Source organism: Octopus bimaculoides, chromosome 1 (genome assembly GCF_001194135.2).
Source record: "Octopus bimaculoides isolate UCB-OBI-ISO-001 chromosome 1, ASM119413v2, whole genome shotgun sequence".
Classification (NCBI taxonomy): Eukaryota; Metazoa; Mollusca; class Cephalopoda; order Octopoda; family Octopodidae; genus Octopus; species Octopus bimaculoides.
The window spans coordinates 21545803-21562117 of NC_068981.1; the positions used below are offsets into that span (position 1 = coordinate 21545803).

The window sequence follows — 16315 nt, forward strand, 5'->3', positions numbered from 1 at the left end:
ATATATATATATATATATATATATACCATAATCAGCCATCAGTTTCAAGGTAGCTCTGACTGTCAGTGTGTCACTGCAGCCCCTGCATCATCTCCAGGTGCCTCTGTTTCATAGATAGACATCTCCAGATATCAGTATTGATCTCTCTCTCTCTCTCTCTCTCTCTCTCTCTCTCTTTTTATGTTTCTTTATTGCGTCTTTGTAGGAGAGTGGAAGTGTTGATCAGTGTCAATCGATAATCAGGTGCTGAAATGATAGTAATTGGCACAATTGGATATAACTTTTCCATTTATTGTACATGTCAAGATTGCATGGATCTAGCTCTTTTGGCTGTTGGTAAGACTAGCTTTATGTAGAATGATGGTGTCTGGTAATCCTATTATGTCGACCCTTCACTGACTGGACTCAAGTGATGAGATTGATGTGGTTAGTGTTCACTTGAGCACCTCTAGATTGACTATGATGAAGAAATTACTCAAAAGAATAAATAAGGTTTAAACTGCACTAATAAGAATGAAAAAGATCCTCATCTCAAAAGACATAACGCTACACCTAAGATTGAGGCTAGTAAACTATTATATTATGCCAGTAGTCATGTCAGCTGTCATGTACACACAGCAATGGAAAAGAAGATATGAAACAAAGAAGATATGGATCTTTTGCAGATTGGGCAGCACAGTAAGCTGGAAAGTCAGGCTAACAAACCTGCAGTACAAGAAAAGCTCAAGTCCACAAAGCCATCATATTTTGGATATACAATGTGCCAAGACCATCCTGAAAGGGAAGAGAGCAAGAGGTCATCAAAGATGATTGTAGTCTGATGATGTCAAAGAATGGACTGGAAACATGAGTGTAGCTGACTGTGTGCTTGCAGTACAATACAGAGGTAACTGGAGAGTGTTTGCAAGCCAATCCCTGGACATAGAAGGGCACTTGGCTGATAAGGTTAACATCTGCATGAAAAAAAAATGAATTTAGGAAAGAGAATTCCATGGGATTACAGTTTAGGAATTATGGATCTTGGTGATGAGACACAGTAGAAGCAATGAGAGGAGAGAAAAGAGATTCAGGTGGGCCAGGTTGGTGTTGGTAAGGATATGTAGTTAACTAGTTCAGAAGCGCAGAGGCAGGCCATTATAATATTAGGAGGATGAATACAGGACATTTCTGTGCTAGCGCAACAGAAACAGGTATGTTAGTTGTAATATAACATGGAATGGATCTTGCTTCAGTTTTGTAGAATCAGCAGCTGTTAAAGAAAGGCAAGTCTTTGAGATGGAGTTTTGGCAATATTGTGTGTGTATTGTTTCAAGTGGTGTACAGATTTTGCATATTAAGAAAAAAGGCAGTAGTTAGAATTTTGAATGGTTATTTATTTAGCACTTTCATTTTGTTTTGGAGTGTCATGAGAACTGATATTACAGAAAATGTATGCCTTTTATATATATATATATATATATATATATATATATATATATATATATATATATATATATATATATATATATATGGATACCAACAGCTCCATAAAGAAGTGTCAATTTCTCAAAGTGGATGGAACTTGTAGAAGAGGGAAACCCTGGAAGACATGAGATGAAGTACCAAAGGACAAACTCAGGATGCTGAGCCTTTCAGATGAGATGACAAAGAACTGAGATACCTGGCACCTTGCTGTACTCAAGAAAACTTGTCCTCCACAGCAGAAGTGTTAAGGCTATGCCCCCTGGATTGGCCTGTAAGAGTCCTGTACCAGTACCATGTAAAAACTACTCCTGCCAGCACCATGTAAAAGCACTCATGCTAGTGCCACATTAAAAGCACTCAGCACACTTTGTAAAGTGGTTGACATTAGGAAGGACTGGAACCTGGTGCAGATCTCCAGCCTGCCAGCTCTGGTCAAACCATCAAACCCATGCCAGCCTGGAAAATGGACGTTAAAGGATGATGGTGATGATGTGTGTGCTAACTGAAAAACGTCTGGCGTTGAATAGGGAAGAATGTGTATGTGTGTATGCATGTGCATATGTAGAAGTAAATGCACACACACATTCAAATATTATCTTTAATCATGAGGCATGTTTTGTTATCTTGCTTATAAGTTTTCCTGCTGGCCACACAACAGTTGGAAGTGAGACAATTGTCCGTCTCTTCAGAGGAAGAAACAGATTATTGAATTTCTATAATTTTGCATTATAAGTGAGTTTTTTTTTTGTTCTATATGCTGATGACCTGCTTCTCATGGCTGTATTTGTCAAACATTTAGAGAAAAAGCTTCCAAATATGGAAGTAAAGTCTAAAATCAACAGGCCTCAAAATATAACTATGTAAACAAAAGTTTTAGTTTGCAGCAAATTATACTGCCATTTAGGAAATGGCTGTACTAAATATGCAGACAATGGATGAATAAGAATTTCATATAATGTAACCAGTTAAACTATGAATGTACAAGATGTGTTGTGGAATTATGGAGAGTCTGGTAGAAGGAAGACTTTCTATGTAGCAGACACAAAGAAAATTACTTGCAGTAGGAGCATCCAGGAAATAACTTTCAGATGCTCAGAATGTTCATAACTTTTGTTACCTAGTTAATATCTTTTCAGTGGAAGTGAGGGTTCAGAAAACATAATAGCCTGAGCACAGAAGTATTAAATGTTCAGGAAGCTATTATTCCTGTTTATAAAGGGATTACTCTCTCTCTCTCTCTCTCTCTGAGTGAAGGATAGGTTATAAAATGCTTGCAATATAAAGTGAGATTTTGCATGATAGTGAAGCATATGTATTGAATTACTAGCTGACGTACCCGGTAATTCTCGGGAAAGTGGGGCTTATCCCTTGGTTCCATTCTCATAATTGTTTCGCTAATCCAATAACAACAATGCAAAGTATGTAGCCCTTAAAACAGTTTTTTCACATTTACAGAGAATACTGAACTGTCTTACACAGGATCTTGTTTTTAGGAATTCCCAATAAGTTATGAATACCCAAATTGTGAAGTCAGTTATGTAATAATATGAAATTAGTTACCAGATAGTAAGAATTCAAATAAAGTAGCCCCAAAAAGGGCTTTAATGCATTCCCAGAGTATATAGAACATAGGAAGAAATACTAATAAGGTGTGTATACGAAAATTGTGAAGCATGTTACGTAATAACAGACTAATTAGATATGAGATAATAACAATTCAAAGTAAATAACTCTGAAAAGAGCTTTTGTGCGTTCCCAGAGAATATTACCCTCAGGGGCGCTAATGTTGGTATATTCGTGAATAAGTCACTAACCGAAATAAGTGGATCTATTGTTTAGGAAAATACTATTTACTTGTTTAAAGGTTGTACAGGATAAATTGTGAAAATAACTCTAACAGTTCAAATACTATGAAATAAGCATACTCAATTTCATTTTTACCAAATAATTTAGGAAAACGAATGGGTTATTTCCCTTGACTATATATAAGGATCCCTTTCAGGGGCGAATGGGTTTTTTCCCTTGGTTTTTAAAATAAAATATATTAGATATATATAAGGATCCCTTCCAGGGGCCCTATTATCGAATTTTTTCCCCAATCTGAGTATGCCATGAGGTTTCCAGACATGAGTTCTACTCACGTGTCAAGTTTCATCAAAACTGATAAAACGACGTAGGAGGAGTTAGCTAACAATTCCACAAACACACTTACAGACAGAATTTCCCACATATGTAGTAGATAAGGAATAGCAAAAGCTGAAAAGAAATGAGGTCATGATACTTTGCTGGTTGTGTAGCATTAGTATAGCATTAACAACAGAGCAAAACTTAGCAGTGAGTCAAATTTGATATAAGATTAATCTGATGTGGTGTACAAGTGGACAATTTCACTGGTACAGACATATGATATACATGGTGGATAACAGTAGGGTCGAGGAATGCTTAGCAATCCAGGTGGATGAAACCTGTGGGAGAGAAAGGACGTGAGAAAAAGTAGAAAAAGCTGACCTTAAGAGTAAGTCTCACAAAGTAGATGATTTATGCTTGTGACTAGTGATAAGACACTGTGCTAAAGAAGATGAGCTTGTGCAAGCATAGAAAAAGGGATTTATAAAATGATGATAACATCAGTTCTTTTAATACTAACTTCTCCTACACATCTATTCCATACAAGTCCTTCATCTCTACCAACCTGCCTGTGATTACACTGCACCTCTTGTTCACCCATGGTTTACATTGGGTACTCAGTATGGAATTTCTCCCTCATCCTTTTTTGTATATTAACCATGCCTATATCCTGCATGGTACAACTGTCCTGTCTTATTTCTGGCTAAAACATTTATCTTTGCTAGGTTTACTTTAAGACCTCTCATTTGCAGGCTTCTGTTTGGAATTTCTTCTCAAATTCTTCAGCTTTGAGAACTAAGGGATCAGCATAATGAAGTCCCCATGGACAGCTGGTTTTATACTCTTCTGTAATTGTCTGAAATACTTTCATAAACTGGATGGAGGTTGAGAACTAAGCCCCCATAGAAACTTACATGCAATTGTGTAAAGTCCTTATTGTAAGAATGTGAAATACGAGAGGTTAATTTAGAAAGTAATTCTTGTCATCACCACCAGTGGAAGAAGCAGGTTAAGAAAGGAGAGGGTATTTTCAAAAAATTTTTAAAAAAACACTTTTCATGCAGATTTGAAGCAAGCTGTTCAAAAAATACATTTCCAGCGTAATGCATAGGGGAAGTTTGGTCTACAATATTTGTGGACACGTCTGTTTATCAAGTGCCAGGCTCAGTCCCCTGCAGAACCACAAGTGTAAAGTATATTTTTGTTTCAGCTCACAATGTCCTTAATGGTCAATGATGGTCTTCCTCAGTCGCAAATGGACAGCAATCATATATATATATGCATACATATCTTTCTATTTGTACCTGTGTTAATATTACTGTAGATATATAGTTTTCTTGGCAGTGGTAGATAAATATCTGTCAATAAACATATGTAATTTCTCTCAGTCTTATCCACAGATCATATTATTTATCATAATACTATGTTTTATCATGCTATTTTAGATTTCATTGCATGTTTAGTATATAGGCATTTTTTTAATGCATCACTCTGTATCTGTGTGCTTTTTTTGTGGAAATGTCTGTATTTTTGCCTCATATTTCATTTTTTTACTTAATGGAAAATCTGAAGCTTCAATTTAAAAATGTGATTCTCTTTCAGAAATAATTAAAGCCAAAATGTATTTTTAAAAAAAAGGATGGACCATAATTTATGGGTAAAAATTGTAATTTTGACTGGGTATTACATAAGCATGTAATATACCATATAAGCTTGTAAGATAAGTATATACTTATCATATAAGTATATAATAGCAGTTTTAATTAATCTTTGAAAATTAAATATGACAATACAATATATGAATATTTTATATCTAGGTTGGATCTAAACATTATAATCCATTGTCATTACAGAACTCATCATCATTGTTTTCAACATCATCCCCATTATCATTCTTATGTCTACTTTTTTTCCAAACTGGCATGGGTTGGACAAGACATCTTGGGGAAGTATACTAAGTGTGGATGGACACCATTCCTTACACAAACCCTCATGTTTCAAGCAAAGTACTTCATTCTACATCTTTGCACTTTGAGCTGCTGGATGCTTTGTTTATGTCGAAAATAAACGTTTGCATTGCTGTACAAGCAGTGTCATTACAAAAGTCATACAGACAAAAACAAATATACACGCACACACACACACACACACACACACACACACACACACACACACACACATGCACATGCACATGTGTGTGAATAAGTATATATATATTTTTTTATTTAGCTTGTAATGCTACACATGCACTCACACATACACGTAGCATTTTATTTAGCTATAGTCTACATAAGTATGCTTTTTTCTTTTTATTTAGTTGTAACCTACATATATATCTTTATTCATCTGTAAAGCTGCATATGTATATAGCTTTCTATCAATTTGTAAGCTATTTAAATATATTAGCTTAGAGCTGATAAAATATATACGTGACAGGCTTCAAAACAATTTCTATCTACTGAATTTCACTCATAGAACATTGGTCGGCTTGGAGCTTTCGTAGAAGACACTTACCCCAGATGCCAAGTAATGGAATTGAACCTGAAACCACATGGTCACAAAATGAACTTCTTAAATGCATAGTCATACCAACAATAAAAAAGTATTATAATCTGCTGTCACTAAGGAGGAAGCAAGTATACAAGGTGTATTCCAGAAGTTCTGAGACATCTCAGGAGAGGCATTTAGTAATGTCAAAAAGTACAAAATTCTAATCTCCTTTGAAGTAGGCCCCTCTGACTTCAATGCACTTGTTGAAATACTTCAACCATTTTGTGAAGACCCCCATGGAAGTCCTCCAAAGTGAAGGTGTCCAGGACCCTTGTCACTGCCTCTTTCATCTTCAAAATGCCTGGCCCTGTGGTTCTTTTTCAGCTACAGGAACAACCAAAGGTCTTAAAATGCATGGTCTGGAGTTTAAGGCAGATAAAGGACAGTTTTGCTGCCCATTTCTGTCAAGTAATTGCTTACCAGGATGCTTGTCACTGAGCACCCTAAGAACAAACTTGGCACAAATTTTGTGCATGTTCAGATCTTCATGAATAATTCTGTGTACAGTTGCCACATCAATTCCAAACTGCTTATTGTCTTTATAGAAACTGAGGGTCTTCATTAAGAAAATTGCAAATTTTCTCAAACATTTCTGATATTCTGACACCTCATCATTTCTCACCTCTTCTCTACTGTCTTTTAACCTCTTGTGCCAGCAAAAGAAGTTAATCCATGCCCAGTCTGGAGCAATTCATAAGTTTCAGTTTAACACAATTCATAAGTTTCAGTTTAACACAATTCATAAGTTTCACTTTAACACAGAACTTCATTGCATAGCAAGCTTCCAAACATGGCTTCATTCTGCAAACTACTTGGTTGTTACTAGTTTTAGTAAACACTGCTGTGATAAACGGTGTTAAGTTGAGTGTATTCAGAGTGCTGTTAGAGCCATTGTTTTCAATCTGGAATAACAAAAATTACCTGGTCATCTTATTAGATATACAGTAATAATATATTAAAGTTACAATAATCTAGAACAGTTAGCCTCTGCTAAAAAGTCTCAAAACATTTTGTAAGTTTCATGGAGCTGGCCAGACAAACTTGTTCTGACTTGTTCAACTCTTTATTCCTATACACTCCTGAAAATCATTTCTATTTTGTCTAGAACAGTGATATGATACTAGCATTCTCTCACCTGATATTTATCTTATTTCCTCTATTTCAAGGTATTTGATGCATAGCTTACTGATAAAATATAATTTTGTCTTGCCTTTGAAAAATCTTTTGTTTTCTAAACTCAGATGTATCGAAATGAAAATGTTAATTTATTTGATTAAATATTGAAAGCCTGTAAGAGAAAATGCTTAATTAGTAACTAACATTAATAGGAAGAACTGGTACTGATTTACATAATCTTCTAGACTCCTTTTTTTATGCATAATCTTTTGTATTAACTGCAGCAAAGCAAACAGGATATCATCGTTACAGTTGATTCCTTAAAACTTCAAACGTTTTAAGTATCACATTTTGTTAGTATCATATTCTATATCTTCACCCAAACATTTTGCTCATCATACTTTGTATACAATCATTTCCAGTTTTGGAACAATCTAAATATTGAATCTTCTTCCAGCCTCAAAACAAAACATAACCAATCTTTCCACAATGGCATTTTTAGAAAGGGAAGAAACTGGCAAACTACTTTGAAATTTTATCTTATATTATGTGTTAGAGTGGCTCTGTGGTAAGAAGTTTGCTTCTCTGTCACATGATTTCAGGTCCAGTTCCACTGTATGGCACCTTGGGCAAGTGTCTTCTACTATAGCCTCAGACTAACCAAAGCCTTGTGAGTGGATTTGGTCAACTAAAACTAAAAGAAGCTTGTTGTACATATGTGTATATATGTGTGTGTGTGTATGCATGTGTCTTTGTATCTGTATTTATAGCCCTCACCACCACTTGACAATTGGTGTTTGTGTGGTTACATCCCCTTAACTTAGCAGTTCACAAAAGACTGATAAAATAAGTGCCTGAATAACAAAAATGATAAAGTACTGGAGTTGACTTAGGTTAACTTAGTCTTTTATCTTTGTGGAGTTAATAAAATAAAATACCCGTTCAATAGCGTAACTGATTTTATCAACTATTGAAATTTATGACCTTGTACCTGTTAGAAATCATTGCTTCCATAAGACTCAGTAATAATACTTTTATCACCATTCCTTTAACAATATTAGATTATTATAAAGGCAGCGAGCTGGCAGAAACATTAGCATGCCAGGTGAAATGTTTAGCAATATTTCATCTGTCTTTACGTTCTGAGTTCAAATTCCACTGAGGTCAACTTTGCCTTTCATCCTTTTGGAGTCGATAAATTAAGTACCAGTTGCGTACTGGGGTTGATCTAATCAACTGGCCCCCTCTTCCAAAATTTCGGGCCTTGTGCCTAGAGTAGAAAAGGATATTAAATTATTATAGATTTTACCCTTTTTTACACTTGTTTCTGTCATTGGACTGTGACCATGCTGGAGCACTGCCTTGGTGGGTTCAGTTGAACAAGTTGACCTTAGAACTTATTTTAAATTTGGTATTTACTCTATCGATCTCTTTTGCTGAACCACCAAGTTACAGGAATGTAAAAGACCAACACCAGTTGTCCAGTAAGTGGTGGGGAATAAACACAAAGACACACATACATATATGCATTTATAGATAGATAGATAGACAGACAGACACAGTGGGGTTCCATACAATTTCTGTCTTTCAAATTTACTCACATGACATTGGTCAACCAAGGGCTATAGTGGAAAACACTTGCCTAAGGTGGGACTAAATTTGCAACCATGTGGTTACAAAGTACATTTCTTAACTACACAGCCATATGCAAATAAAGATGTATTTTTAGGAATCTGTTTAACTTCCACAGATTAATTGGAAAGCTAATTATTCCCTAGATTTCTCTCAATGAAGTTCTTAGAATATTTGTGAAGCTTATAAGATCTTTTCATAGTTTTTTATGTCACTTGCTTCCTACTAGACTGTCAAACCTTGTGCCATTTTTTAATGTACAACAGTTTTTCTGAAGCTCAGAAAGTTATTTGATAAACATAGTATCATAATGTGTACTGTACCAAGAACATTATAGAGTCTGTTGAGAATGCATCTCAGTGGCTCTGGCTGAAAAAGGAGGATCACTGAGGTCATAAGAATAACTCTCAGATACAGGCTTGGGCTCGGTCGACCTAAGCTGGGTTGCTTGGATGAGGGTGTATATTATAAGACTTGAAGCACCCATTGACCCCAAAATACAGCACTGACAATGTGTCCCAAATATTTCGTTTATAGATGTTTGATGAATTATGTCTCCATTATGATTTCCATTATTTTTTTCATTCAGAGAAACTGATTTTTGTAAAACCAGAAAGAGATTTAAATATGAACTTTGTTTACTAGCTAAAATATGATAGTTATTTGTGATGATATACATGATATATATATTTACAGGTGTGTTGTTGTGTATGTTGAAGAGTATTGTGTTGAAAGATTTAATGATTTAACGCATAAGGATAACATCAAAATTGTGTGAGGATGTATATTATACACAGGTGTCTTTATGCTTATATATACACACATACATCTATATATATATATATATATAATTAAAATAGTAGGGTAAAGATTGGATATTAATTAATATCAATTTAATACCAGGAAACCAGAACATTAAAAGAATCAGAAGATTCAGAAAAAAATTTTCTGAGATCTCAAAAGGATTATTGTATATGTATATATAAAAGAGAGACCACTAAGTGGACTGTTAATATGCTAGAAGAAGATCACTTTTTCTTTGAAAACTATTCGGTGATCTTCTTCTAGCACATTAGCAGTCCACTTTGTGGTCTCTTTTTTATGTATATATATATATATAATGACCTGGGGGTTTCTGGCACATCAAAACTCATTTAATCTAGAGGAGTGCAGGATGTTTCATAGGGAGATTTATTCTATTCTACAGTTGGTGTTTACAATGTCGAAAAATAAATGATAAATTCCAAGTTGTTCAGTGACATTTTTGTGGCAAGAAATAACCATTTCAAAAAGCTACAAAATATTCTGATTCATGAATTTCAAGGAAATCTTTTGCTTCTCTGAGAAATTGTCAATAATTCTTTTATTTGATGTAATCAGAACAGTTTAGTTTGGAAGATTGTCTTTGTGAAATATTTGATTGTATTTAGAATTGAGAGGCCTCAAAATATACTTAATTAATGTAAAAGTTTAAGCAGAAAAGAAGACATGGCTGTATGCCCTCATGGAAGTGGCAATATGCAATAATCAAAAAGAGAAATATGTTTGAAGTAAGGACTGTGTACGTATTACACAGTACTTGATACACAGGTCATTGCAAGAGATGCAGTAGAATCACAAATAGGCTGGCAGAGATGGAAGACTTCTATGTTGCAGATATACAGGAGAAGTTAAAATTAAGGAAGTAAATTCTTTCAAATGTTTGGACCAAATTCCTAGAAATATTTGATAGGGGTTTAATTAGCAATGAAGGCGGGTGCTCCAAAAGGTCAGTAGCCAGCTTGAAAACAATGTGGAAAACTGGCAACAAAAGAAGTGTCTAAATGTAGAGTAAATTTTAAGATGCTTGCATAGAAAGTGCAGTTTTACATGATTTATCACCCAATAAATGTGAAAGTCAGAAAGAAATGAAGCATGTTCTGATGGATGTGTAGTGTTTAGTGTGCATGAACAATACAGCACAAATTAACTTAAAGAAAATTCCAGATAAAAGCGGAATTAAATGTAATATGCCCGAAAGAGAGCACAGTGCCGGTACATGCATGTGATGTGTATGGAGGATAACGGATGAATTAAGAAGAAATGAGCAATCCAAATGAAAGGAAACTTGCAGAAGAGAAACACTAGAGAAAATACAGGACAAACTGAGGACAGCTGAACATCATAAAAGAAATGCTAAAAGGCTTTAACAAACGAGACTATGCCAGACAAGACTCATCCATCCATGGAAAAGTGAACATAAATGTGATGATGATGATTATGATGATGTTTTGTATATAACTTATGACACATTTTGTTATGCAAAAATGTTCCTTTTATTCTAGTAAAAAACTTCTAGCAACAACTATTCAATGGAGATCTCTTGATATAATGTAATATTAATAATCTAATATATATATATCCTTGAAAATTACTTTAAAAAACCTGATGTTGATTCAATAGGTTTCATAGAAAGTTAGTATTGCCTGAATACACTCCTTTGTTTTCACAGTCTTTAATGTTTATTGAACCTTATTTTCCCTGACAGATGAGTGGCCTTCCCTCACTCCATCCGTAACATTTCCTTGCACAGCTCTTAAAGAGACCTGTTCCCAATTTAACATCACTGCTTTAGTTCATACAGGTATGTGACCACTAGAAGACTTATACTTTGCTAAAACTACAGCACCTGCAAGAATTTACTATTGTCTTTTTTTTTTTATTTAGTTTTCTAGTTTTTGTTGTTTTTTTTTTTTTTTCGTATTAGTTCTGTCTCTAGGGAATGCAACTGAAAACCTTGTTTCATTTCGCTGTTGTATCTTGTCTGTGTTTTTGTAAACATTCCGGAAATATTTGTTTTAGTAAATCTTCTATTTAGCTGTCATTTGTTGTGGTCAACTCTTTTATTGTTTTTTTGCCTCCTCTCAGTTGTTTTTTTGTTTTTTTTAATGATGTATCAGTAGAGTTTAAAATATTGTGTTGTCGACTTTTCACTGCTGTCTTCACTTTCATGTTATTGTTTGTACTTCTTCCACATTATTGTCAAAAACAATTATGGCTGTAACTTAATTGATATTTCTATCTAATAAAAGACCAACAGGACAACATTTTCCTCATTAGAACACAAGCTTACTTTACAGCATTCTTAAATTTTGTAAAACCTCTCATTCCCTACACAGGGAATTTTATATATTCAACAGGTCACTCACAGTAGCTTTATTATAATCATTGTTGTAAGATAACAGTAAGCATGAACTCTTGAATATAAATGAGCTAAGATTCATATCTCAATTAGTACACTATAAGTGAATGGTATCCTTTTCATATGTTTCAAGACAAACCTCTGGTGACTAAGCCATGTCCATACAACATTACTCTTGCAGTTACTATTGCAAAATACACCTGTCATTTTGTTTCTGTTACTATGTTTTCTTTATGCACAGTACTCTTACCTCACACTCAATATGTGCAATAGTTCTAATCTCTGCCTCTCCCCAAATTAGTACCTTCTGTATTTCTGTTTCTGACTACAATAGTGCTCCAACTATCATAGACTTTGCACCGTTCAACCAGGCTCTGACATTCCCAAATTGGTACAACTGTCAACAAAATGCCTGCAGTATTTTGCTACATCCTTGACATCCTGAGTGTTAATCCAGTGGAGGCTATCATCGCTTTCCATCTTTCAGAGCAATAAAATGAAGAACCAGTCAAAGACTGGGATTGGTATATATTGTCTTATAAAGCTCAGATGTGAATGGAATTATGATTGAAACCAATGTGTTTTTTATGAAATTAATTTACTTATGTCATTACCATGCTCATCTCTTTCAAAATAATTTATGTGAAGTCAAAATATTATAAGGCCAGTGACTATTATAATGAATATTATAAGGTCACTGGTTGTTATGGTTATTATAAAGTCAACAACTTTGGTAATTATTAAAGAAGGAGGATTATTATATGGTAAATGACTAAATTATTATAAGCTCAGTAATTGACTTTATTATTACAAGATCAGTGAGAAATATAACTATTCTAAAGTCCACATTACTCCATAAGAAGCATAGGGCTGTGACCATTTTTATACCAGTGGATGCAATCTGGAGCTTCCACCTTGATTTCAGACCAAAAGAAACCGATTGCTCTCACTTCATCCTCCGTGCATCTTTTCCAGGTCTTCTTAGGTCATCCAACTTTCTTCTTTCCTTCAGGTTGCCACTCTAACACATGTCTTGCAATGCTATTTGGAGATCTCCTTAGAGTGTGACTGATGCAACCCCATTTCCTTTTCAAAATTTCTTGATTGATGGGTGCTTGGTTTGTTTTAACCCACAGACATCTGTTTAAAATTTTGCCTGGCCACCAGATCTTGATAAAGTCAATAACTTTTATAATTTTTATGAGATCAAAGATTATAATAATCATGATAAGGTTCTTGATTATCAAAATTATCGTAAGATCAACAACTATTCTAATTATTATAAAGTCAATGATTATTATAATTATTTCATAGTCATTGACAATTATAATTATTATAAAATCAACAACTTTCTAATAATTATAGTCACTGATTATTATATCTTTTCATTTTCTTTCTTCTAAAAGTTTCTTCTATGTTGCCATGTATAAAATTATTGTTATTAGTGTCAAGATAACAAAAGGCAGACATTATAGCGGGCCAGACTTGTGCCTTTAATTCCCATCTCCAAGGGTCAGTAACGTATAAAAATATACTAGAGTTGATACTATTGACTCTTAAACCTTCGTTGTAAATTTGTGGCCATGTACTAATTTTAGAAATAGTATTATTATTATTATTATTATTATTATTACCATCATGAAAATATAAAGAATATGACCATGAAAGGTTTGAATTCCTATGAAATATAATGGCAAGCAGAAAACATTCTCTGTAAGTTCCTGTTTTAAGCACTGTTCTAATTTATCAATATCATTTATTATATCATGAATTTGACATTTAGAAAATATATTTTACCATTGTTTTAAGCAGCTAATTTTGTGAATTAGTTGTATGCTGTCAACTTAATGTGACAGTCCCCTGAAGGGAATAATACTACTGTTGGTTAGACCTAGGAAGCTGCACCGCTTCCTGTCGGCCTTGACACATTTCCTGTGTCCTTATGTTTACAAGGGGGAGACAAGCACCTCCACCCAGCTAAGCCTGCATCCAGAGACATGTTTCTGAGTCGAAGATGCCTGTCAAGCTCTTGTAAACATATAATAATTCTAGTGAAATATATTCACTGATTTAAAATTTTAGAAATAATACATTTCTAAATCTCTCAGAGAGATTTATGCAGTAGTGATACGATGAAGTAGTTGTATGCTGTCAACTTAATGTGACAGTCCCCTGAAAGGAATAATACTACTGTTGGTTACACCTAGGAAGCTGCAGCACTTCCTGTCGGCCTTGACACATTTCCTGTGTCCTTAAGTTGACAGCATACAACTACTTCATCGTATCACTACTGCATAAATCTCTCTGAAAGATTTAGAAATGTATTATAGCTAATTTTGTTTTGGCAGTGTATATATATATATAATAAAAATCAACAGTCATCTATATAATATAATTTTATATATAAATTACTTATAAATGTATGTATATCATTTGACTTATAAAATAAATGACCTTATAATATGTTATTTTGGTTGAATCACTTTCTTGCAATTTCAGGCAAGTTGTGACTGTCATAACTTGCTTGAAGACTCTGTGCACCCACAAGCAAAACTTAGAGTAGCAAGAGACTGATTCAACTAAAATATATTAATCTCTTCTCTGGTATTGAGTATTCTTTTATCCAATCCAATACTCAACACTAAATGGATGGATATATATATATATATATACACATGTATGTATATATACATATATATTATGAGGTCAATATTCATCTGCTATAAGCATTCTATAAACATGAAAAATATATAAGGAAATTAACTACATAGTTTGTCATATTGTTTTTGGTAAATCGTTTTATAATGCTTACATATAGTTAATCATGTTAGATATGTGTAGAGCCATTGTGAAATGTGTATATGCAGCTAGTGTGTAATGTGTGCATGTATGCACACATACATGTATGTGTATGTGTGTATGTACATAGAGTCAGTAAACGAATCAATATATATATATATATATATATACATGCATTCACACCTGGCTGGTGATAGTTTGTATGATTGCCAAAATCAAGAAACTGCTTGTGATACAGGTGCATGTAAATTGGGTTAATTCCTTCAATACTAACACTAACATTTTATTTATTATTTTTGTTGTCGTTTTCACCTTTAATGTTTGCATGTACAAAGTTATTTTAATATATATGTTTTGTATTGTTATATATAACTGGTTTCATGTCAGTTTCCTGTTTCACCTGTTTCAAATTTTGATATCAACCCTCCAGCCATTTACTTTGATATATCTATCTATATATATAAAATTGAAGAAATTGGAGTGAAGAAAGAGTAGGTTGGACATTTATTTATTATTCACTACAATTTGGTTGTGCAACTGTTTGTTTCTATAATGAGATGTAGTTGTGTTTCCTCAGGCAATATTCAAGTGTTGTCTCCATTAGTTTAAAATCATCAACTTCAGGGCCATCTCCTCTGTTTGTCATGGTTTGAATTTAGTAGTGGCTGATAGACCCATGGTGTGTGCCACAAGAGCACGTTTGTCAGACTGCTATGAATGGTAGTAGATGGTATTGGCTGGCATTTAAATTCGATGTGCATGTATGTGTGTATATAGGCATATATGTATATATAGGTTTGTGTGTGAGAGTGTATGTGCGAGTCTGTGTGTATGTGAGCATGTGTCCAACTGCTTAATACTAAAGGTCAGCTTAAGAAATTCACATGTGTAGCCAACCATGAAGAACAGACCAGAGATATAACCAAATAGAAGACCAATCCCATTTAAATGCCAGCCAGTACCATCTACTACTATTCATAGTCTGACAAATGTACTCTCACACACCATGGGTCTGTCAGCTGTTACTAAGTTCAAAACACAATGAACAGAGGAGATGGCCTTGAAGTTGACAATTTTAAACTAATGGAGACAACACTCCTATATATGTATATATCGCCTGAGGAAACACAACTAGATCTCATTATGCCAACACACAGTTGTATAACCAAATACCTGTATTGTTAGAGAATTACGTTGTATCGAAACAATTGTAGCAAATAATAAATAAATGTTCAACCATACTCCTTCTTGACACCAATTTCTTCAATTTTATATTCACACATGATGAATACCCAAATTCAAACTTGGAAGTATATAATACTACCGATAGTACTGGGTAATTCTCAAGGTGCACAAGCTTTATACTGTACTACCACATTCCTAACGGAATATAACATAACTATATATATATATATATATATATATATATATATATATATATAACAA

At 33.9% G+C, this 16315-nt stretch overlaps 1 protein-coding gene across 1 annotated transcript in view; it reads left to right on the plus strand.

Annotated features, from left to right (window-relative positions):
* The window catches only part of LOC106880661 (GATOR complex protein WDR59), a 126048-nt gene that overhangs the window by 94807 nt on the left and 14926 nt on the right, over positions 1-16315 (plus strand). The window contains exon 23 of the mRNA XM_052974485.1: positions 11417-11512. Within this exon, the coding sequence (XP_052830445.1) occupies positions 11417-11512 (96 nt within the window). The remainder of the gene's footprint in view (positions 1-11416; positions 11513-16315) is intronic.